The sequence below is a fragment of the Natator depressus genome, chromosome 5 (assembly GCF_965152275.1).
Source record: "Natator depressus isolate rNatDep1 chromosome 5, rNatDep2.hap1, whole genome shotgun sequence".
Lineage (NCBI taxonomy): Eukaryota > Metazoa > Chordata > Testudines > Cheloniidae > Natator > Natator depressus.
The window spans coordinates 123,747,313-123,772,681 of record NC_134238.1 but is presented as its reverse complement, the minus strand read 5'-3'; the positions used below and the strand labels follow the sequence as shown (position 1 = coordinate 123,772,681).

The 25,369-nt window shown below is 41.6% G+C and overlaps 1 protein-coding gene across 4 annotated transcripts in view; it reads right to left on the bottom strand.

Annotated features, from left to right (window-relative positions):
• Nucleotides 1-25,369, bottom strand: part of PAX5 (paired box 5) — a 239,306-nt gene that overhangs the window by 94,888 nt on the left and 119,049 nt on the right. For all 4 annotated transcript variants that reach the window (XM_074953572.1, XM_074953568.1, XM_074953569.1 and 1 more), the window contains one exon: nucleotides 25,229-25,358. In XM_074953572.1, the coding sequence (XP_074809673.1) occupies nucleotides 25,229-25,358 (130 nt within the window). The remainder of the gene's footprint in view (nucleotides 1-25,228; nucleotides 25,359-25,369) is intronic.

Genomic DNA, 25,369 nt, shown 5'->3' with positions numbered 1-25,369 from the left:
TTGGACCAGGTCTGAAGTACAGGGCAGTGGCATTTGAACCTCTGTTCTTTGATAAAAAAAACCTAGCCTTGTTTTCACTGTATATATTAAATGCCATATGTGTATCATTGTGCATTATATATACTTCAGAATGCAACTTGAGAAAAGTCAGTGCTGCAACAAACTATTGTGCAGGAAATTCACGCAACTGCACGATGCAAGTTAGCTTGGTTTTTATTGGCTATGAAAAGAAAACACACATGCATAAACATAGACACAGCACAGGCAAACACACACGCTTCCCCTTACTATTTTGATTCTACCACTGGTCTCAACCGCCCAAAGCTACAATGTTCATGATTTCAGATGGCAATTTTTCACTGTACATCAAGGCTTTGCTTGGCGATCTGTGTTAGTTTTGAAACGACATCGAGCATTGCTTTCAAAAGCAAAAAAAGTGTCTATTTGGGAGACCAGTTAGCCTCCTCTTGTCTAGAAAACACATTAAAAAGGGAAACAAAGGGAGTCTTGAAAACAAAGAATGGGCTTGCCATCATTGGCAAACTTCAAGCCCCGAAAATTCTCTTCTTTGGACAGAGAAGAGTTCATCTTGAGGGAGTTTTACAAGCAGTAATGAAAGGAAATTCTACCTAACAAAAGCCTCCAAACAGGTCAAAATATTAATAAGTGCAGAAAACTCCAGCTGAAGCTAAAAGTGCCAATCTGGCTATTCTCTACTGTTATGTAACATGCATATGCATTTCATATCTACTCTAAGATCTGAACTGCCCTGATGCACCTCGCCACCGCCGCCAAATTAAAGACGGCTTTTTTCATCCCATTATTTCTAAAATGTTCTGCAGTCAGTGCGCTGGATGCAATGAATGGAAGAACTAGGAGAATTAAAACCACGCAATGAAACAGCTTTTTGACGGATAAAGCGATGGAAATTTTAGGCTCCATTTACTTCTCACTCTAATTTTGCCCTCTGATGCACATTATGCCTGAAATGGGATCTCATGTGGTTTGATCAGTCCTCCTAGCGTGTGCAGAAGCGACCCATTCCCCCTATTGTTGTTTCCTTTCCGTAACACAGCAATACTTCTAATAACCACGGCGCAGCAGGCACCAAGAGGTCATCTCCACCCAATCACTCTGACACTGTGAAGCTGCAAGACAAACAAGGTGATCCGCTGTTTGAAAACTTCAAATCCGAAAGAGCCTCTCTCCCCCTCCTAGTACACAAACACAATATCAGCAACCTCAAGGGTTCAAAAATCATAAGATATAGGTTTAAAAACTATGAGTATTTTTTAAAATAATACATTTGGTGTCCTTTTCATTTGTATTCTAGTATATGAACCTTAGGGTACAATTGGATCACATTCTCAAGCTTTTCTCTGAAGTCATTCACTTTCCTTTATTTTTTAAATGAAAGCAGGGATTCTTCCATAATCCCAGCTGAATCCAGGAGCTGGGGCTTCAAGAAAAGACACCGATGTTGTGAGCATCACAATAAAATCATGAAAGTTGGCAGCTCTGGAATGATCTACTTTAAGGTTAGGGATCACTGAGGAAAAAATAATCCTTGAAGAAAGCTAACCAGTCTATGAAGAAGAACTGGCAAGACTTAAGTTTTTACTTGCCAAGCAACAGGAACCAAGTATAGTTTCAGATGGAAATCAGGAGCCTCACATATAATTTGAAAGAGTTTAGATGTTACCATAGGACTCAAAGCTAATTTTTTCTCTGGGCTTCCCAGTATATCCTGTCTTCTCCATTTCACCTCGTAGGGCCAGGCCTGAAATCCCTGGTATGAAAGGCCCTTCATGCAACCGATTCCACTGAAGCCAAAGGAGCTTCTCTGAGGAGTAAGAACAGCTCATGTGGTTAAAGATTTATAGGGCCTGATCCAGAGCCAACTGACTTTGGAAAGACTCCCATGGACTTTAGTGGGATTTGAATCACATGCTTATGTCAATCTACCTTCAGGAAAGCGCTTACAGGCATGCTTGATTTTCAGCATGTGCTTAAGTCCTGTTTCAATGACACTTAAGCTCTTGCTGAAAGTTAAGCACATGTGTAATTGCCTTCCTGAATTTGGGCCTTAAAATTCAAGTTCTTCAGTGCAAAATAGGCAGGCCATTCATCCGGTTTTAAACCAGACAGATAGACCTTAGGATGCAGGACTGTTTCCCATCCGGTACTGAGACACAACCAGACATGGCTTTGTCCTGTATCAGCCGGGGGATGCCATTTTGAAGAGCACGCTGCTCTACCCCTGCTGGTGTGACCCCACACATACTGTGCATATGAGGTCACACGGCTGGCAGCGGTGGATCCATGCCGGTGGGGCCAGGTCCACACCATTCCCAGAAGTACCAGAACATCCAGTATTCCAGGGATGCATGACTGGCCACTCTAATACAAGTGCTGTCTTCATTTTGTATTGTGCACAGTATCAAGCACACTTATGTTGGTTAATAAAATAAAATAAAATAATAATATTAATAATAACAATAATGTATGATATCTAAATCTTTCATTCTCTTTACCTAAAATGACAGTGACAACTTAAGAAATGATTCTCAAAAGTGGCTGCTGCAATTATTACAAAAGACTTCCAGAAATCAGAACACTCATATCGGTCCCACTTTTGCAATTGTTAATCATGCAAATAGTCCTGTTGGCTTCACTGTAACTCCTTACATGGGCAAGTATATCAAGGACTTCAGCAGATTTTAGCAAGCAGAGTTTTACTGCATGCCAATGGAGTCAGAAATATGAACGGGGAAGGTATATTAGTAATCAGTTATTGAAGTTGCTCGATATGCACAGGGAACAGAACTTCAACTGGCTCATGTCGCAGAGGGGTTAATCCTGTGCTAAGTTTTCCATTTCACAAGAATCAATATTCCTGATCTAAGTCTGGAATTCATGTGTAAGAGAGACATATCAGATCTGAGGATCATTTTGAATGTAGTCAACAATTTTTATATTGTGTTTCATAATGAACAGATTCAAGCCCAAAGCTTTAACATTTAATCAATCAGAGCTGAGCAAATTTCAGAATTCCATCCCACAGGAAATTCTGACAATTTCCACATTGGTCTTTCATCCCAAAATGGGATACAAAGCTGAAATTTCAAATATTCCATGGATCAGAAATTCCAATAAAAAAATTATTTGGAAATTTTTCAATCAAAGCAAAACATTTAAACATTCCTGAACTTCAAATGCTTCATTTCAGTTTGTTGAAGTGACCTGAAATGCTCTGTTTCAAGTCATTTCAATATTAAACTGCATTTTTCTCATTGCATTATGGGAGCTGTAATTCAGGAGTCTGATGCCTCCCCCATGAGCCAGGCTCCCAACCTAGACTACTGCACAGAGAAACATGTGATTTCCATAATGCACCACACAGCTCTAAATGAGTGGATTGGCTTATGGGAGATGTAGTCCTACCAGGAGTCTGGCCCGTGGGAGAGTATGAGGTCCAAAACTGCAATTCCCATCAGACAAAGTGCCCTAGGGCACTGCAGTTTAATAGTTTGTTGAATTTATTAAAAAAAAAATAGTTTGGGGTCTGTAAAAACAAACAAAAAACCCAACAACAACAAGAAAAACCCGAAATATTTCAGTTCAGGCCAGTTCGACCGAAATCAATTTTTCCGACCAAAAAAAAAAATCTAAATTTTTCAGTAAAATCAAAATCTTCTTGTAGAAAATTTCAGTTCTGTGGAAACTACATATTCCATCTGAATATCATTCCTAAAGAAAATTCCTGATCAGCTCTAATTTTAATTTCATGCTGATAGTTTGGCCTCAATGTTTTTGTACTGATAGGCTAACCTTAAAAGGTTCAGAGCATTAGTTCAGTTTGGATAAGCACCCGAAAGGTAACCTTTGGGCTCTGCAAAACTGGGCTGAAAATCCTGTGAGAAAAGAATCCTTTATAGTGTTTTGGCCTTTCCATTTCCAGGGCCAGTAAAATACAAGAAACTGTGATGTACTTAAAAATCTAAAATATTTCAAACCTGTTCCCCTTCATTTGCCCCAACAACCCCATCCCTTCCCATGTCAAACACCCACTCTCATCAACTACCTCATCTTCCTCCTTACCAGCTCGCTGTTCTCTAATTTCTTCCCCTACAATACTGGCTCTCATAGCCTCAAAAAACGTTTGCTTGATCCCACCAGCCTCTTCAACTAACACCCTCATCTCCCTTCTCCCCTCCCTCGCTACATTTGTTGAATTAGCTGTTTATAAGATCCATTCAAATATTTTCATCAAAAAGGCGTGATTGTTTTGGGGTTTTTGACAAAAAAAATATTTTTCATTTAATTTTAGTATGGGAAACCCCATTTTCCACTGAATGGGGAAGATGAAAGTAAAAATGTGAAAGTGTTTTTCCCCCAACAAAACAGTTTAAAATTTTTTTTTAAAATGAACAATGTTAAATTAAACCATTTTTGAGGGGTGAAATACACGTACATTTGATCATCCAGCTAGCTTAGTCTCAGGGTTTTCTTCCACACCACCCCTCACACCTCAAACACCCCCAGTAAAAAGCCACTACCCTCTCTTCCTTACCATCCTTCCTCAAGACTAGGGATTCTGATTTTCAGTTTTTAACAGATAAAGACCAGTAAAACACTGGAAATTGTGTTTGGACATCCACATAGAACTCAACAACTGCTAAAAATAAACCCCCCAAAAATGAACCCTGAAAAACAGAAGCCCTACTCAAGACACTTCTACCATTATTCCTGTGGGAAATTGCCAGCTGGTAATAGCGATGTGGATGGCCAGTGGAGATTGCTGAGCTCTATTGTATTTATCTGTTTATATGATGACCACCATCTTGGCTGACACACCAGGGACTGAACCAGGGAATCTCCAGAGCTAAAATTATGAGCTACTACTGTTTGAGCTGAAGACTCCATGCCCTGTAGGTAAGTACTGTAGCAGCTCATATCCCTGTGAATTGGTATGGAGGGGAGCGGTAACATATGCACCAGCGGGCTCATTTACATTACAGTAAGTTAAACACTGAAGAAAATTCTGACTGGCTCTAATTTATATTTTAGACATTGGTAGAAAAGAGGGGGAGGAGAGCACTCTGACTCAGTACTACCAGGTTGTGCAGATAGTTTCATACACTATGTACCCTCATCCAAGTTCTTCCTTCCTTCCCTTTCTTTGTGGGTGAACTTGACTTGTAACATTTGACTATTATACATAACATTTGTCTAAAATATAAATAACTTCAATTATAATTTCAACTCTATCAATCAGGAATTATGTCGGTCTGTACGGGTTGTACAGCACCTCACACGATAGGTTCTGATCCTGAATATTGTCTCTATGTGCTACAACAATGATGGCTTTTGGGATGTTGTCCCGGTGGAGTTGGATCAGTGAGTGGGCAGAGGGCCAGTGCGGATGCTGAAGTTTTGACTACAGTGCCAAAAATAGTACATTTTGCCACAGGATAACTCACGCATGATAGCTATCCCTCGGTAAAATCCTAGTGGAGATGATGCACGGTAATTTTACTGAGAGATAAACTAGGCAATGTCAACCATTGACAGGGGAATATAAGTATTGAGCTCACCTGGTTTTCCTCCCGGTAAAAGTACAGGTGCTTTGTCTCCACTAGAATTTTACAGAGGGATTGCTAATGCATTTTGGTTTGGTTTTGGATGTTTTTAGTATAATTTGGTTATTTTAGACAATGAGAAAAGGTGTCCTTTTCCTCACTGTCTCATAACTCAAAAATGTCTGAAGGGGATTTGTTCACACCCTTAACACATTTGTCTTAATGCAGTAAGCCAAACATGGAAAATGCCAGCCCAAAGTGTGAAAGGTTCAGAAAGTTATGAGTGTGTGAAAATAGAGGGTTATAACAGAAACGACTTTGTAACCTCCCCAGCTCAGGAGTAGGGGAGAGCATCACCATCACTCTCCCCTGAGTCAGTAACCAGTTTGGTCCCTCAGTTTAAATGTAGAGCTGCCTTTAGGCTGCTCTGCATTACACCAGCTACCCATAGCTCCCAAGGGCTGTTCCAGCAGCTGGGGATTGCTAAAGCCTGGCCACTCCCCCTTTCTCCAGGCCACACCCCTAAATTGGTGGGGCCTGCTGCTGTATGACAGGTTGTCCCCCTAAGCCAGCTTAAAGGCACTTTAAATCACCAAAGTGCTGCAAAGCAGCTGCAACAGGACTGAAGATCTGGTCCCCCTAACTAGCATCCGCTTAGTATATGTTACTGGGCTGGCTCTCCTTCTTCCTTATAGCTCAGTAGAGGCTCAGTCGCACAGTCCTGACGCACATTAGTACGAGGTGCAGGGCTGGACCCACGTGGACAGCAAAATGTCAGCGTTGGCCTTGAGATGTGAAAGTCCATTGCAATCCCCCACGTAATTTGCTCTGCCCTGGAGCATGTGGCAGACATTTTGAATGTGGGGACTCCCATGCTTTTAAATTACTTTCTGAATGTTACCTTCTGATGAGTGTAACTGTGACAGCCAAGCGCAGAGCTATGAAAGGGAGCATCTATAAAAGTTAAACAAAGGGGGGGGGGCGGTTAGCCAGAGGAGTTCTCTAGTTCATACCACCAGTCAGTGACGTCAGGATTTATAACTGTATTAAAAGGCACGACAGTCAGCCATGATAAATCAGTTTCCCCCTTCTTCCCAAATCACAGACAATAAAAGCTTTGGCAGTGCAAGTCATTCATCATCATAAAGACTTGAGACGTCCTAGTCATCAATTTCACTCACATCCTTCGCACGCTGGAGAGGAGCGCTGGAGTTTTACGGAAGAGAAAAAAATGGAACAGGAATAATTACAAAGGTCAAAAGAAAGAATCCCTCCAGGAAGCAGGTTGTGATGATAGCAGGCTGAGGTGCTATGCACTGCGCCGCGTGCCAGGGACACCGAAGCGTGCTGCCTTACAGCCTTGTTCATACGCCTCTGGGGAGTAAACGGAGGTAGAGCAGAGGATGCAGGGATGACACATTACAGCTGCTGGAGTGTGCTTCTGGACTTCACACCCATGCAAGGGCACAGAGAAGAGAAAGCCTCTCTACACTGGCCATCCAGAGCTTGGGGCTCTGCAGGTAGGTGTAAGAACAAGCTGTGCTCCTGCCTACCACCACCCCCACACAGAATAGGGGTGGGGACAAGGCAGAGGTTTGCCTCCACCCCATACACTCACTGTGCTGCTAAGCCAGCATGGCAGGTGTGGTAATTTATTATTGGTAGCAGTAGTCTGACCATAGCACCTAGGAGCCCCAGTCACGAACCCCATTGTGCTAGGTGCTGCACAAACATAGACCAAAGAGACAGTACACACCCCAGGAGGTTTGCAATCTAGATATAAGACAAGAAAGAACAGACGGGGGAGCACAAGGACACAGTGAGACGATGCTGGTCAGTGCAATGGCCAGTGGGCTCAGCACACCAGAGGCCCAACCATTATCGAGGCTTTGGTGGGCATCACGACAAGGCAGAGTTTGGGGGACCACAAAGCGGCTTTGTGGATGTTTGCAGGGAATGCCACCCAAGCGTCAGAAGCAGTATGGGGGAAAGCACAAAGGTGCTGAGCGAAAAACATAGTAAGTGGGACAACTGGAGGCAAGCCCCAACAGCTCGGTACCAAATGAGAGAGGAGATCATCAGAATGCAACATCCAAAAGCGACATGTGGGAGCCCCATCCTGTCCCCGATTTGCTGCTTGGCTTACATTGAGCATGCTCACACGGACTGAGCATGCCCAGTAACATCTGCTGAAGTCACTGCCCTCACTCTGCACCCCCCACTATCGGCAGGTACAGGTCATCTCTGGCAACCTGTCATGAGGTCACCTAACCATACAACATAGTGTAACCCCCTTGTCATGATACAAGTAAGCTTTCTGTGCAGACTGATCTCCAGCTTCTATCCATGAGAAACGAACGCCAGCCAAGAGACTGGGTGTAACACTGGGAAGCCTTGGTGAACTGTAGCGGGACAGTGCTGAGAAGGACTCTCTGCCTGGTACTCTCAAATGATGTACAGAGCCACCCCACTGCTCCCGTGCCCACTACGCAGCCAGGGTGGCAGGTGCTTTTCAGAAAAAACACTGAATTAAAGAATATATTTGGGGGGAAAAAAACCCACAACACACACTTCAGTATCAGTGAATCTGCATTGGCTGGGCTAACCACAGTTACAAGTATCACAACCGAGAGGTACTAACAGAATGGCAGCAGTCCTGATAATCTGTTCTCTTTGGAAGGAAAGATTTGGGGCAGGTAGAAAAATGCCTCACTTCCCAATTAGTCTCGGGGCTAAGGCTCTGGACCGCACTCCCTCTTCACCTCTGTGTTAATCTCCTGATGCCATGGTTCCCCTTCTGTAAAATTAACTCCCTTAAGCTCCTTGGGGCAGGGACCATCTCTTACTATGTGTTTGCACGTTGCTTACACCTGGAGGCCGTGATCTCAGTTGGGCCACAGGGGGCTAGAGTAAAACAAACAATAATGGTAATAAACTGGACACAGGAATACCTGTGAGATCCGCAGCTTAGAGACAACACTGCACACACTGGACAAATGCAGGCTTCGCCGTCCAGATGTCAGACAGAATTACAAAGAGGCAACGGGGTTCGTAAAACTACAGGATAGCGTGTGAACAATCTAGACCAGACTGAAGTCCTTCGGGAGATCAAAAGTGAAAAAACCCACCTCATTTTGCTAGTCTTATCCTACTCCTTGTGTCAAAGGCACATATGGCCCACATAATAATCCCATTCAAGAACCTCTCAGTCTTTAACATTAGCCTGAAAACACAATGTGAAGTACGGAGGGTCTATGATTCTCCTTGTACAGATGAGGAACCAAGGCACAGAGCAGCTAAGTGACTTGCCCGAGGTCACCCGGTCAGTCTGTAGCAGAGCTAGGAAATCAGCCTGTGTCTGAGTCCCAGGCTAGCATTTGAACCACTGAATTATCCTCCCTCTGATATGGCCACCGATTCTCGTGCTTGTTAAATACCAATGGTAATGCTAATATTAATAGACAAGATGGGGCCCAGGCATGCATGGGGTTGGGTACCCAAACCCGAGTGTGAATACACAAGTGGCAGGACCCTTTCTCCTCTTGCACACCTGTGCAGGAGCTGGATACAGTGCTACTCCTGTTCCCCCAGTGATCTCATGTATTTTTGTATCAGCAGATCAGCACATCTGACTGTGACACTTGCCATGCACTGGGAAAGTTATTTTGCCCTAGTGCTGCGGAGGTCACTGATTGGGTTTTCCAGTAGAATGCAAGTTTGAGGAAGCTGAATATCTATTGGAGATGGAAGCGAAAGATGGAGCACCGGAGTGTGTAATCAATAGGGCTGTAGGCAATATGGGTGTGTCTACACTGCCATCAAACATCTGCGGTGAGCCCAAGTCAGCTGACACAGGCCAGCCTCAAGTGTTTAATTGCTGGGTAGACATACCCCAAGAAGGTGGAACATACAAGTCTTTCCCCTTAACCTCTAACTTCCCTACTTTTAAGGTTTTTCATGGATGTGCCCTGTCATAACACACGTGTCATTAAACATAGTGTTTGTTAGTTCATCTCCCAGTTTTTTATACAGCTTTGGTGTCCCAAGCGTGAGAGGCTGTGACATGCCTCAGTAAAATCTTGTGTCTAACCTTTTATCCCCATGTAAACATGACTGAAAGTACGTCTAGCAGGAGCAGCCCTCCCAGTTCACCAGTGATGACACAACCTGTCAGCTGGAGGGAACCTCCACAAAGGAGTCTCACTTCCCAAAATGTCACAGCCTCTCGTGGCCCTGTAAAAATCAAACCTACCCACTAGCAGCCCAGCAGCAGGTCTACCTACTGCTCTCCCTCTTCTGCCAGATTGAAGCCAACCTCCTGACCTTCTAGTATGCCAGCGTGAGACACCTGCAAGTGTGACAGCCACCATCGTAGCCAACACCAGGGACTGAGCCAGTGACCTGCAGAGCTAAAAGCAGGAGTCTTTACAGCTTGGGCTGCAGAGCCAGGCTCTTAAGAAGAGAGTTGTCAGTGACTGACATTTCTATGGAGTGGGCACAGAGGGGCCCATATAACAGCCCCACTCACCAAGTCTGACAAAGTCTCACTCAATATCTGACCAAAGAGCGAATGAGAGGAGTGCACTTCTCTTGCACAATGGAGCAGCCTCCAGCAATGGTAAAGGAGACAGAGCTTTTTCGGTGGTTCATCCCAGACTGTGGAACAAAATCCCACAAGATCCAAGAACTATTTTCTCATCCAGGTGCAAGGCAAACTTTTTCCTGCCAGCACTGACGTAAACACATTACACAGCATACATTTTTAAAAATCCATGTGCAATTCCAGAAACCAGGAGGATGAAGAAGGAAAGAAACACATGCTTGATACCACTTAAATTGCTTAATTCCGTAATGTAAGGTGCCCCGATACCCTGCTGTTGGACACAAAATAAGAACCCGAACAAAACAGAAAAAGTTTACTATCTCTATTGATGGTGAGTGCAAGTTACTCTGAATGGACATTTATGCAATAGCATACTTATGGGAAAGTTTATTCCTAACCCAAAGTTGATAGTAGTTTGTCTTAGATCCTGAAGCTTCAGGGTTTCTATTCCATACACATTTTTATCCTATCTAATGTAACTTATTATTCAGAGAAATTAATCCTAATTTTTAAAAACTGGTAAATTCTTTGCCTCAAAGACATCTTGTGGCAGTGAGTTCCACATGTTAATTGTACATTGAGTAAAAAAAATGGGGTTTCATTTTAGTTCACATCCTTGGGTGAACCTCATTTTTGTATAATAATGGGTCCGTCCAAGGACCCATCTCCATACCATTCCTTATCTGCAGTTGTATCATGTTAATTCTTACTACTCGGCCTAATCTTTTTCATATCTCCTCCTAAGGAAACCTGTCTCATAATTTTCATTGCCCTTCCCTAGACCTTTCCTTTTTCTGACACTTTTGAAGACTGTGTGATTAGAACTGAATACAGTATCTGAGGTGAAGATGCATCCTCAATGCACAAATGGAATTACCATGTTGTTAGTATTATTCTCCATCCCTAACATTTTGTTTGCAGTTTGACCAACGCTTCACACTGAGCAGATGTGGACAGTTCAGTGTAAACAACAGTGCTTAGGCCTTTCCCCTCAAGTTAGTTAATTTAGAACCTATATGTATGTATGAGCAGTTCAAACAGTCTCTTCCAATGAGAATAAACTTGGACCTGTCTATGTTTAATTTCATCTGCTGTCCTGTTGCCCATCCTCCCTAGCTGTGTTAGGTCCCTCTGGAATTCCTTCCAGTCTTTCCTAGTCTTGATTAATTAAATAATGTGGCATTATTCACAGATTTTTCCACCTCACAGCTCACCCTTTTTTCCAGATCACCCATCCTAGGAAGGCTCCTTGAGGTACTGAGCTACTAACCATCCTCTATGATAAGGATTTAGGGGATGGATGGTGCAGTGGTAGGGCTGGAGTTGGAAGAGACAGATTCAAATTCCTGTTTTGCCATATAGGTATTGAGTGAGACCAGGGCAAGTCATGTAGGGCCAGATTTTTAAAGGGATTTATGCACTTGAAGATCACATAGTCACTTAACTCATTAATTTCAATTTGAGGTAGGCACTTAGCACCTAAATCCCTTTGAAAATCTGGCCCTTATCCTCTCTGTGCTATTATCCCCATGTGTACAAGGAGGATAAAAGCACTGCCCTACCTCGCAGGGCGTTGTGAGGTTAAAGACGTTAAAGACTGTGAGATGCTCCAATATTATGACAATTGGAGCCATATAAGTCCCCTAGAGAGAAATCTGAGCGTTTCCCTTTGTTTCGTCTCCTTTTTTAACTGCGCGCTCTCTTACAGCACTTCATTTCTGATCATTGAAAACAGCGGCTCTGTGGTAGGAATCTCCCAGACATCCTCCATGGGGAACATTGATGCAAAGGCGGCATTTAATTTCTCTGAAATATCCTTATCCTCCAATATAGGTGCCTTTGCTCCTGGACAGTTTGGCAAACACACTGGTTCTTTTGCACTCTTCCTGTGTCTATTACACTTACAAACTTCTTATTGTTTGTTTTTATGGCTTTGGCTATTTGGAGATCAAATACCCTCTTCGCCCCCTCTGCTTGAATATTTACTCTTTTTAACCTTTAGTGAAAGCTGCATGTTGATTTTTTTTAATCTGTTTGTATACTTGTGTGATGGGGGGGTGTAAACTACAGACACAAAGAAAGGTGGTGCCATCAAATAAGTTTGAGAGCCACTGCTCTAGCTCTCCTCTAGCACTTTTCATCAGTAGATCACAAAGGAGTTCAGTATCATTATCCCCAATTTACAAATGGGGAAACTGAGGCACAGAAAGATGACGTGAGTTGCCCAAGGTCACCCAGCAGTCCCAGGAACAGAACCTAGGTCTCCTGAGTCACAGGCTTGTGCGTTATCCATAAGTCTCTTGTGCCTTATCATTTACCCCTACTGATGTTTTTCTCATCTTTCTGCTTCCTTTTCGTTTAGTGGTAAGATCTTTAGGTGGCCTTCCTGTTAGTTCTAAATTTTGTTATGTTTTAAATTATGTCTTTTGGTTCCTTCTAACCAGATTCTTCCTTTTTAAAACATATCCCTCTTTCTAAATGAGTATCAAGGTGCTAGTGAGTGGTGCAATCCTACCCATAAGAAAGCCGAACTTAATTATATTATGGTCACTACACTTAGTTTCTCACTACAGTTATTTCTTGAATCCACTCCTGCTTATGACTGAGTACTAGAGAACCCCCTCCTTTGGAGGTGTGCTCCAAAGATAGCTGTCATCTAGAAGTCATCATTTCTGGTGTCAATAAATTGCATCTCTAAACTGGTCATTTGTCACTTCAAAACATAGTTAATATTGGGTCAGTTGAAGCCACTCACTATTACGGCTGTAGCAGATTGTGTGGGCCAATCTGAATGAGATCATCCACATAGAGGTTGAATTGTTAATTCACCCCTTTAGTTAACTCAGATTAACTTTCCTAAGTGTCCCCGTGTAGACAAGCCCTGCCTGCTATCATCATTATGATTAGCCTGATCTAAACTCACCATCATTAGCCTGATCCAGAAGCCCAGTGTTATCCTTTATTCATATGACTTGGGGTCTGTAGAACATACAGGTTCTAATGCATCATTCTGCCTACTTAGAAGTTTCATGTCAGTTGAATCTCTAGAACTTTCAGATATATTGTTAGTCGCGCTCCTCAAAAGAACAATTCAGATAATTTCTCTATTAACTGGAGTTTTTCCCTCTCGGTTCTTTTTATTTGCAGTCTGGGAGTCCGAGACAGATTTACATTATTTCTCTGGAATCATAAAATGCCACTTGGGAGGAGATTTGACTGCACTGTGTTGAAGTAACAATGGTGCAGTCCAGCTCTAGTCCTGCAAAGTAGAACATCACTGGGGATCTGGAGTACTGAGTTTTATTCGAGGATCTGCCGCTGGTCGTCTGTGTCTGACTTTGGGTAAATCTCTCAGGCCCCCAAATAGTCCAAAATATCCACTAATTTTGGGTGCCCAAGTTGAGACACCTCAGATGGATCCTGGACCCTACAAAGTATTTCCATAGATTTCAGTAGGGCCAGGATTTCACTATTTATGCCTGGTTTTCAGAGATGATTCCAACTGAAGTCAATGGAGATAAGCGTGAAAACCAAGCCCTAAATTTCTCAAGATAATAAGCAAAGATGCTACACAAATGCAAATTATTCATATGGATACTTTATGCTGAGACATTTTTACCACTGTTTAAATCAATGATAAAACTCCCAATAGGATCAGGCCGTATGTCTTGAAAAGAACCAGAACCAGTCAGTTCTTCAACACAGTCTTATGCAGTTTGCGGGCCAGGGTGATAATATTTGTGCCTTCTCAGACACACTAGCTCTTTTTGAATGGAAGGACAAAAATTCACCAAAAAATGGAAAAAGTCAACAATGTTTCAGCTAAACTCTGGACTGTCATTAAAAATGACATGTTTTTGAGATCGGCTGCCTGTCCAAGGGAGCTTATGGGACTTTTTTCACAACATGACAGGCCCTATTCAGAGGGACAAACAGGTTACTGAAAAATGCACCTGCACATTTATCTATTAAGTATAGAGAGTGAACTGTAAATCTGGCATTTTCTTGCTCTTGGAGTAGGCATCTATTATCACCACTTTGCGCTGCAATTAAATTATAATCTGGTGATAATGTTCAAGCGCTACTGACAATTTCCATATAGAAACAGTTGATATGACCCAACAATGGCATTGTAGTAAGGCTTGTTGCTATTATTATTAGAGCTGGTCAAAAAATGTTTGTCAAAACTCTTTTGACAACATCAATAGTCAGACTTCCAGTGATGTGCGCTGCTATGTTCCACTTGTTCGAATTGCCTTTAACAATCCAAGCTACCGTCAATACTGTTTTGGCTACACTGAAATGCTTTGCAAGATCTTATTGATGTATGTGGAATTTTGATTAGAAAAAAATTGGAGAAAAACAATTTGGAAATGTCCCATTTTGACATTTTTTGGAATGAAAAGTTTCAATTTTTCATTTTGAAACAACTTTTTATTTTGAAATGTATGTTATTTTATATAAATTAAAAAATGGTAGAAATCAAGATGAAATGGTTTGAATTTATGGAAATGAAATGTTTCAATTGACCCAAAACAAAAATTTGTTTGGAATTTTAGTTTCAGAAAAAATGTTGATGTTTTGGCTTTTTGTCCCAATTGAGGATGAATTTTTTTATTTTATTTTCAAAATCTTGGCATTTTTCAGGGGACAGAAAATCCATTTTCCAGCCCCCTCTAATTATTAGTACAGAAGGGACTAGTGCCACAAACAAACAGCAAGTAATTCCCTACCCCACAGATCTTGCAGTCTTAGACAAGACACACAAAGGAAGTGTTAGCCCTTTTTTTCAGATTGGGAATTAAGGCACACCAGACTTGTTCAAGGTCACACCAGAAGCTAGTGGCAGAGCTGGGAACTGAAGCCAGATTTAAAAAGGCATAGCGAGTACCTTAACCACATGACCATCCTTTCTCTCTAAATGCTTTCAAAAATTCAAGGTTCTGTAAATGTTTTTTATGGGCTAAATCTTGATCGCAAATGAAGTCAATGGCAACTCTTCCTTGTTCTCTATGAGACCAGGGTTTGGCCTGAAATTAACAACTATGAAAAAATGACCTTCAGAATCAACTAGATAAAAATATTTTAAAATTCTTTAAATAAACTATACAACTAAAACCAGTGGGCATTTTCCTCAGTGATCAGATATTGCAGGTTACACAATAATTTCCCAGAACTATTAGGTCTGTTCCACTTTTGCACTCGACATTTACGAAATTAGGACCCTGTGCTTACATTTTTTGTACACCTCATCCACGCATTGACTTCACGGGGAATTCTGAGCGTGCAAGGATGGCTGAAAAGTCCTATTTTTTTAGGTATTGTTCAAAAATAAATGTGAGGTTTTAATTTCATTTTATTATTTTTATTTTCACATTATATTTTCAATTTGACATTAAGGTAATTTAGCTGCCTCAGATCATCATCCAAAAAGGGGGTCAGAAAAGGCAGGTCAGATAAGGTGCTCTGCCTAAAAGATAAATAGCCCTTTCTTGGCTACCTTGGCATCAATCCCAGAGGGTATATAAGGGTTGAAGAGAGCTGCACTCTATCAGTTGGTTAAACTTTTTCTGTTTTCAGCATGACTAGAATAAAGAAAAGGTAAACTTACAAAAGCAAAAAAAAGGCAGTGATTCTGTTATGATCTGAGGGAAGCCTGTCTGCAGAGTCATTCAAGCCAGAACAAAGCAAGGCAGTATTTACTCTAGCAACCCTCCGTAAGAGTTTAATCCATGACAATTGCATACCCTATTTCATGTCAACTACTTATTTGGTCTATTTAGGTATTTACAGTTCATCCAGGACCGCAATACCTCAGCTCCTTATAAACATGAGACATGTATATTTCTCTAATTTATATTTTACATATATATATATATTTAAAACCAATAATTATGAATGAGCCAGATCTGAAGATAATGGAAATATCAATGACAGACAAATGGAAGAAAACATGGGTTTAGTTAAAGATCTCTTATGCACTCCCCTCTTCCTCCTAAAACACATTCCCAGAAGATGTTTTGGGATATATTCACTAATTGCGATAGTAGCCTTTTGAGATCCTAACTCATAGGCATTTTTATTCCTACGGGCAGACGTAAAACATGTTATCTTCTGGTAGGAGGTTAGAAAAGGACGATTTAAAAAGTTTCAAGGGGAAAACCCCCAACTGGGAAGTTTCATTTCTTCCTTTGGGATTTCTAAGAAATGGCCAATCACATATACATCAACAGGAGATGGAACTAGTAAAACAATGGATACCAAGGTGACCTCATCTGTATACTCTACATTCCAGCACTTACAGTGCTTGTCAGGTGTACACAGTCCTAGCTTTCAATGGAGCTATGGCTATTTACATCTGCAGAAGATCTGCCCCCAGGTATCTTTTTTGAATCAATACCATGGGAGAGGGGGATGAAGCATACCATGTACCTTCCCCCCAGGAAATGTGGCTACAATAAATCCTCTTTGGATCAAGAACTTCTCAGATCTATACCAAGCACACAAGACACTGAGTGATTTATGTCCTAAAGGAACAAACAAGAATATACTAATATTTAGCATTATCCCAGAATAGTGCTTTTATTAGTACATTCTTTAAAATATTTTATTTGGTTACTTAGGGTGAGGTTTTCAAAAAGCACTCAATAGTGGCCTAACTTTGCTCCCTTTAAAGTCAATGGGAGTGGGATCGGTTAGCTCGGGGCCGACACCCTTAGATTTTTTGTGCACACATCCTGGGCTCCGGGAGCTTTAAAACCCTTCAAACACAACCATGGCTCACACTCAATTGATTACCCTTCCAAACACCACAAAAGCTAATTTTCATGATAAAAATACCCATCAACTGGACTAGTGCATCACCCGACCATCAACGCACCTCTCATCCAGTGGCTTGAGGAAAAAGGCTAACTTTACAGCATGCCCAGAAAGTTAACCACAGTTAAGGCACAGGACTGGATTGTAGGAGACCTGTGTTAGATTCCTGGTTCTGCCACAGACTCCCTGCAGATCTTGGACAAGTTGCCTACATAGGGGAGACTGAGTCTAGTCTGTAATGATTTAAAAAGACAAGTGGAATGAGATCAGCTTGGGGGTTGTTTTCGGCATCGTTGTCTGTTTTAAGCACTTTCCATCAGGTTCGATGGTTGGAAAGCTCTCCAGGCCAGCTACCTGCCTACCTTATTGTTCGCAGCATTAGAAATGCAACAAAAGCTTTGGCAAAACACCGGCATATAAATAGCAGCCACCACCTGTCAGGATGAATAAAACACGAAGTAGGCTAGAGATTAATGAGACAAAGCTACCGAATAAATTGAGGCATTGCTGGAGTCACAAAACAGTCTGGCGAGGGATCCGGTAACTACAGTCTTTCGTTATAGATCCCAGGATAAATACAGGTCCTTTGCATTACGTGTGTTTTCTTTCATTTTGCCACGTTCACTTCATATTAACATAAACCTGGCAACATATATGGGAAAATCGACTGTGAGAAATACGTATCTTATTTGTATTAGCTTTGTACGCTTGGATCTATGGAGAAATAGCTGCTTGGTATAATATACTATACTAAGTGTATCAGATATATCTACATACATAAACACAGAGTTGAGTTTACTAAAACTGGAGCAGTGTACTTAGCCAGGTGCATTTTCCTTGCGTACTCTACATTCAGTTTAGACCAAAGTCCTGAATGAATTAGGTTTGGTGGCCCAAGTCCCTCACTACAAGCCCACAACAGATAATTTAACATGACTACCATTCAGTGATTCCCTCCTCCCCTGCCCTTTGTGTGTGTCATCACGTTTTTCAAGGGGACCATGCTCCTAGCTTTGTTCCTTTTTTCTCTCTCCCTGCCATCAGGGAGGCAGACACATGGAGATTTGTGGGGACGCTCCCTTCTAAGCTGACTACACCACATCTGGTTTGAGACCACCTAGAGGATTCTCTTCTGCCTCGCTCTTCCTGCAGTTGTATACACCTGTGCAAAGTGCCTATAAAATGCTCCCATTCTGATCAGGTAGAATTTTCTTCCTGCTCTGCACAGGGGTCAGCGACTACACAAGTTATCAGGCCCAAAGCAGCCAGTGTTCCAGTACTGCTATTATGCTACATAGAGAGAAAACCTAAGTCCAACATTTCTAGCACTACCTTTGCCGCAACCTGGAAGGGAAGCTAAGGAAGGGTTAGTTGGTCTTGAATGCTTCTGGTGAGGTAAATGACAAGGTTCCTCTGTTCTGCTGAGAAAACAAAACCAAAATCTGCCTTGCACGCTTTGTTTTAACTGTCTTCTTTTAACTGAATGATAGAGTTTGTGTCCGCTCCCACTAAAATTAAATGTTCTTATTTGGCTCCTTTGCTAGGCCAGTCGACAGTCGCATCCAGTCACTTCTGGGCTTTGCTAATGCAAACTGACTCTCCAACCAGCTGCAGTCAGGACTGCCTGTGGATTTGTCAATCTGTCCAATCTGCAGTATTGGAGAGCGGAGCGGAGGTGTCAATTTCAGCGCCACTTTGTCCTCTCAAAGTGATAGCGACCAAGCTGAAGTCAGCAAGCTGGAGCAGAGAAAATGCATCTGCAGGTAATTAGTAACAATCAGAAGCTGCTCGGAAACTGCTGACTACAGCAGTAATGGGCTAGGCACATGTCATTGGCTTGCAAATGGAGAGCGTGCTTATGAACCATGGCAGCAAGCAGTAAGAGAAGGAATTTTTTTAACTTAATATTTAATGTGGCATAAAAACGATGGAGAGAAATCAGGTGGTTCGCTAATCAGATGGTTAGCCAGCGGTCCATAACGCAAGGGAGTCTGTGGATGAAGCAGTACTGAGAACAGTCATCAACAATTCCTTTCGCCATAACTTAGACCTATTTTTAAAGGCATGTGCTGGCATGAATGCCAATGTTCAAGCCGTGCTTTTTATTCAAATTATATCACTACCAATTTGATCTACCAGTCTGCTCGGAAATGTGAACCTCACACTTCACATCAATGATTACACGGAGGATCTTTCACATCTCATTTCTCAGTGTTGCTTTGCTGTCCAAACCATGGTCTTGGAATAAGAACAATGAAAAACGGTGATCATAATTCACTCATCCCCTTAGTTCTCAGCCTAATTTACTTATCCCCTTAGTTCTCAGCCTATTTTCCATTAAACTGCTTTATGAGATGGCTTAAAGACTCACAATATGAACTAGACGTCGGTCAGTTTGCAAATAGAAGCCCAGCAATGTCCCCGGACTTTTTCATAAAAACTGCTGAAGCTTGAACTGCAGATCTCAGCCTAGCAAAAGAACCAGATTAGTTTTCTTGGCCACAATAAAACCTATTTCTCAAACTCTCATGAGTATATATTTCAAGATCTTCGTCCTGGAATATGGGGCTTTTTAAGCACCCTGCACATTACTGGTTTACTGTATGCTGAAACATGGGCCACTCGGTATTCATTGGTCTGCTTCACACAAAACAGAAAGATTCCCTATAAATATTATGATTTCAATCAAAGATTTCTGCTGTAGTTTACAATTCACTTGTCACCGTTTTTTAAATATAAAACTGCCCTTGGGTCTCCCGACAATGAAGTTATAATAACAAGCATGTTTGTTATATAGTGACATATGTTGGAACACCAAGTAAAAGCAGCAAAGACCAGACTTCAAAAGCTCAGTGGTTTGGTACACTTAAACACCAAGGTTTGACTGCTTTGCTGACCTTTATCCAAACTACCTTAAAATCTTAGGTCTGCAAAACCGGGCTGGAAGTCTTCGAAGGACAAGCCTTCTTGTAAGATTTTCAGTACTCTAGGTCCTTGCTTTTGGTTAGGTAGGAAACATCACAGGACAGATTCTCTCCTTATTTCACTCCGAACCAGAAAGTGCAGAAGCATGCAAAAACTATCAACAATTAAAAGTTAGCCAGATGTCTTTGAACCTCAGGAGAGGCTGGAATTCAGCCTGGTTCTTATTTAATCTGAACCAATTTGCACATCTCTAAAACTACAATATTATTATTATTATTGATTGTCCAAAGAATGGTAGTTTGTGATTCAGGTACTAGTCTGGGACTCAGGTGATCTGGGTTTAATTACTAGTTGTGCCAGAGACTTCTTCTTCTGTGACTCAGTTCCCCATCTATAAAACAGGGGTGACGATACTGTCTTTCTCCCAGCTTTTGTCTGTCTTGTCTATTTACATTGTAAAGCGTTGGGACTGTCTCTTTCTATGTTTATGTACAGTTCTATCACAGTGGGCTCTGATCTTGTCTGAGGCTTCATGATACACCATAAGACACATAGTGATATTACCAAAAAAAAAAAAGAAATATTTTAGCCATATGGATTTTTCTGATAAATCAAAAACAATACCAAAAAAAGACTGCACGTATTAGTGGAACTCTAATGTGAATACCATTATAAACCCAGACATTAGACAGTAAATTCCAGTGTGATAAGAATTATATTCTTCACCCTTCCTGAAACGCTTGTGTTGTTATGGTTCTCTCTCTCTCGCATCTAAGATCAGTGACAGAATTTTTCTAGGCTTCGTAAAATAAACCAACAGATCGATTCAACTTATTAAAATTACTTATAACGTCACATAAGAACTCACATTTGGTTCTAGTTTAAAACAAAGCGAGTAGTGGCTTTTCTAGGGTCCCTAGACTCTATTTTAGTAAATATAACTGGCTAGCCCATCCCAGATAAGTAAATAAACCCATAAAAAGAATGACCAGTTTAATACTCTAGGATCATGGGGAGGAAATGGTCGCCCCTGTGCATTGCAGGTCTGGACATTTTGGATGCACTGCAGGTCTGGACACACATTCCTTACTTGGGCAAACTTTCCTTGGAGTAAATAGGAGTTTTGCCTGAGTAAGAATTACAAGACTGCATTTTCTCAGGGGAGGCAGCCCTATTAATAGGGCTCGTGCTAGGGCACACGGAGAACACTCTCTGGGAAAGGTTTGCTTTACAATCCCCCCATTACACAAAAGGTCTAGGTGGGAATAGGAAGGAGTGCTGCTTCTGAGATGCAGGAAAATATGCAGGGACACAGGAACTGTCCTGCCAGAGCAGACAAGTGGTCCATCCAGTCCAGTACCCTGTCTCCAATAGTGGCCAGTATTGGCTGCTTCAGGGGAAGGTGCAAGTATAATGCGCTATAATGGACAACTGCAGAATAATTTATGCAAGTTTCTTCCCAGCCCCAGGCAGCTGGTGGTTGGTTTATGCCCTGATCCGGAATGGCTTATATCTCAGTTATTTTTTACCCTATCTGGTGGGTGTTCTGATTACCCATATAAGGAGCTGTTCTTTTGGGAGGAGCCTGAACCGAAGCCCATTCAAGTACATGGGAGTCTTTCCATTGACTTCAACAGTTTGGATGAAATCCTTGGACCCTACAAAATTCTTAGCGTCTGGGATATCTTGTTGCAATATGTTCTACATGTTAATTGTGAGGGGTGGAGAATTTATTTCCTTTTGTTAATTTTAAATTGCAAGTTAGATGCCTTGATCTTGTATTATGAGAGAGTAAATATAGGCATCCAATTTACCTTCAGTACTTTATATACTTCTTTTGTCTCCTTTTATATTTGTCAACTTTGGAAACTAACTAGTCCTAATATTTACAGTGTCACTTTACACTTTAATCCTTTCCATGCCTCTAATCATTTTAAATACCCATCTCTGGACTTCATCTATTTCTGCTGTATCCTTTCTGAGATGAGGTGACCAGAACTGAACATAATATTCCAGGTAAATGTGTCCCATTGTTTTCTATAATGTGATTGCAATATTTGCTCACCCTATGCATGCTAATACTTGTTTGCTTCTTTGACCATCACTGCACGTTGACCAAAGGTTTACACTGAGAGTGCCCAGGACTTTTTCCATGAGTTTAATTTAGAGCTTTGCAACGTGATTTGAATTCAAATTCTAACATACATTTGTCGTCGCTGCATTTCATCAAATACCCTTTCCAAACATCTAACGTTGTTACATCCCTCAAAATTTCCAGTCTTTTCTAGTCTTGACGAGTCTGAATAATTGTGTCATCTGTAAGTTTTGCCATGCCAGAATTCACCCTCTTCTCCAAACCATTAACGAATATGTGAAACAACACTGATCCTAGCACATAACCTTATAGTCTTCCCCTGTTAATTTTTCTGCCATGTTGAAAATTGACCATTTATTCCTACTCCTTATTTTCTGTCTCTACACCAGTTTCAGATCCATGAAGGAGTTATTTTAAACTCTGTGCAAGTTAATTTCTTTAATAACCTTGTGTGAAGGACTTTGTTAAATGGTTTTGAAAGTCCAAATAAATTATATCAGTTAGTTTGCCTTCATCCACTATTTTGTTAACATACGTCAAGTGTCTAGTACTTTCGAGAGACATGATAGCCCTTTATGGAAGCCATGGTGGGTTTCCTCTATCCGAGCACATTCATCAAGATATATTATGACTCTCTTTCACCAATATATGTGGTCCTGAAGTAGGACTCACTGGTCTGCAATGCAAAGGATCATACCTATACCCCTATTCAGCAAAGCACCTAACCATGTGCTTAAGTCCCATTGAATTCAATAGGATGAAAAATACGTTAAGTGACTTGCTGACTTTAATAATAAAGACGGGTACATTTGTGATGTCAGTTCTCCATCATAACATCAGATTTTAAAGAGAGTATGAATATTTTTCTTAGCCACTCAGCTACTTCACTGTTAAGTTGCTTCAGAACTCTTGGATGAATATTAGCTTCTCTTGGGGACTTGTTGCTATTCGGTTTACCAGTTTGAACTGGCATCAGCTCTTCTGATACCTTAGGGCTTGTCTAGACACAGAGTTAGTGCACAGCAAGCTGGGCTGTAAATCTACCCTGCCTTGGCATGCCATGCACTAACTGCCCATATGGACTCCATGAGAGTGGCGCACTACAAGTTCTCCTGTTTGAAACAGGAGTAGGCCAATAAGCACCAGGGAACTTCTGGTGCCTGGTAAGCTAGTGCACTGTAGATTAACACCCCAGCTGGTCACACACTAACTCCCCATCTAAACAAGCCCTTAGTCTTTCATAGTGCCTCATCCTATCACTGGCAAGGTGAAGATCTCAGGTAGGTAGATATTCACTCAACATCCTCTCTGGGGAAGACTGATGCAAAGAAATATTTAGCTCCTCTGCATTGTTCTTATCCTCTTTAATTGCTCCTTGGTGATCCACCCAACATCTCTGATTTTCTCAGCTTCACAGAATTTCTTGTTACTTGCTGCCCTCCTAATTTGCTTCTTACATTCTCCTTTAGCACCCGTCACCTGAGCATCAAAGTGCTGAACACTTGCAGGCAAATTAGACCTGCACCGTGCACTTCTATTCTGTTCTACAGAGATTCTTACACTGCTATCCCATGCTATTGCACACCTCCCAATAGTTCATCAAGCAGTCTGACCAACACATGCCACACATTTGTTCTCCCAGCTTCTAGGAAGTTCTGCCTTTTTCCTCCCCTTCAACAACCTTGGTTATGGTGAGCAAACTTTATCAGTTTGGTGAGTCTTGGAACTGTGCTCTCACGGCTGGATCCAGTGGGCATTAAAGTCAGTGGAATGACTCCCCTTGAATTCAATGGGCATTGGATCAGCTCCTAAAAGCAATTCCATTTGTCTGATCCGCCATGGCAATTCCTGTCTCTGGCAGTGACCTGTACCCAATGCTTCAGAGGAAAATGTAAGAGGCTCTGTAGTGAGCAATTATGGAACAACCTGCCCAGAGGGAGCACTGCTCCTAACTCCCATCACTCAGTGTTTACCTTATGTACTGAAGCATGATGACTTATATTCCCTCCAATATATAGGTGTATATATAGGTATATTCTACTTACTAGAAATGTGGATTTCCTCATTAACCATATAATTGTCTGATCTTATTTGAATCCTGCTAAGCTCTTGGCAATAAGTTCCCAAGGTTGATTCTGCATTGCGCAGAAGTAACTGTGCATTAACTTGTGTTTTCAGAATTGTTCACAGACTCTGCACGACTGCCGTGCTTTCAAGACAACATGGCAGCAACCTAAAAATGTCACAACATTCTGCTCAGCAGCTAAGACCCAGATCTTCAATGGTATTTAGGCACCTAATTCACACTGATTTCAATGGGAGTTAGTGCCTCAAAACCTTGGAGGACCTGGGCCAAAATGAAACTCCACAGTAGGCAAAATGGAGAAAAATCTGAGGCTGAAATATGGACTGTCACCAAGTGTCATTAAAAAAAACAAAAGAAAAAAATTAAGCGTAGGTAAAATACACCCTTGAGTTCTAGAGGCTCACGTTCTAAGTCGTGAGTGATTCTTATGGGAAATATTTTGAGATTCTATTGCATTTTGTGCAGTCTAGTCCCAAGTGATGTAGCTGACTCAGCCAATGAAAGTTATCAAAATCTAGTTGTGGCCACTGGTCCCTAACCTCCTCTCAATGGCTATGACTGTTCCACAAATACCGTTGACTTAACACTACTATAATGAATTATTGCTTCTTCTAAAAGCCAAACCCTACAGCAAGAGTGGAATTCCAAAAGTGGTCCAAAGCATCTGTATTTGGAGGGATCGGATGCACCAGAAATTCAATCCAATCTGAAATGCCATCAAAATTCAGGCCAGTTGCAAATGCCAAACACTTTCATGATAAACAAACTGCAACACCCAAAGCAGAGACATGTCCTCACTTTTTATGACATGTTGGTACTCGGATCAGATTTGGAGGGCCAGAGCCTCCACTGGTACAAACTGGTCTCACTCAACTGACTTTAAGGAAGCTTCACTGATTTACACCAGCTGAGCATCTGGCCTGGAACTGCTTGAATGGCTATGAACTCACACCAATGTTGAGACTTTCTGAAGAGAATAGTGACACTTCTTATGTTTATGTCTCTCTTATAAATGATAGTGAGTTGGCAGGAGCAGCAAAATACCATTCAGCTCTTCCTCCAGTTGGCCAACAAACACATTCTTTTTCAACATATATCAGTCTCCCAAGATGTCTTACCTGTCACGATAGGGTAGGATTGTGGTCCTGGAACACTGGCTCCTAATTCTGCTGAAGTAGGGCTTGTTAAATTGGCCTTCATATCATCTAATCCGCCAGCTAATGATGCCATGGCTGAGTATTCTGTCGTCTGGAAAAGGA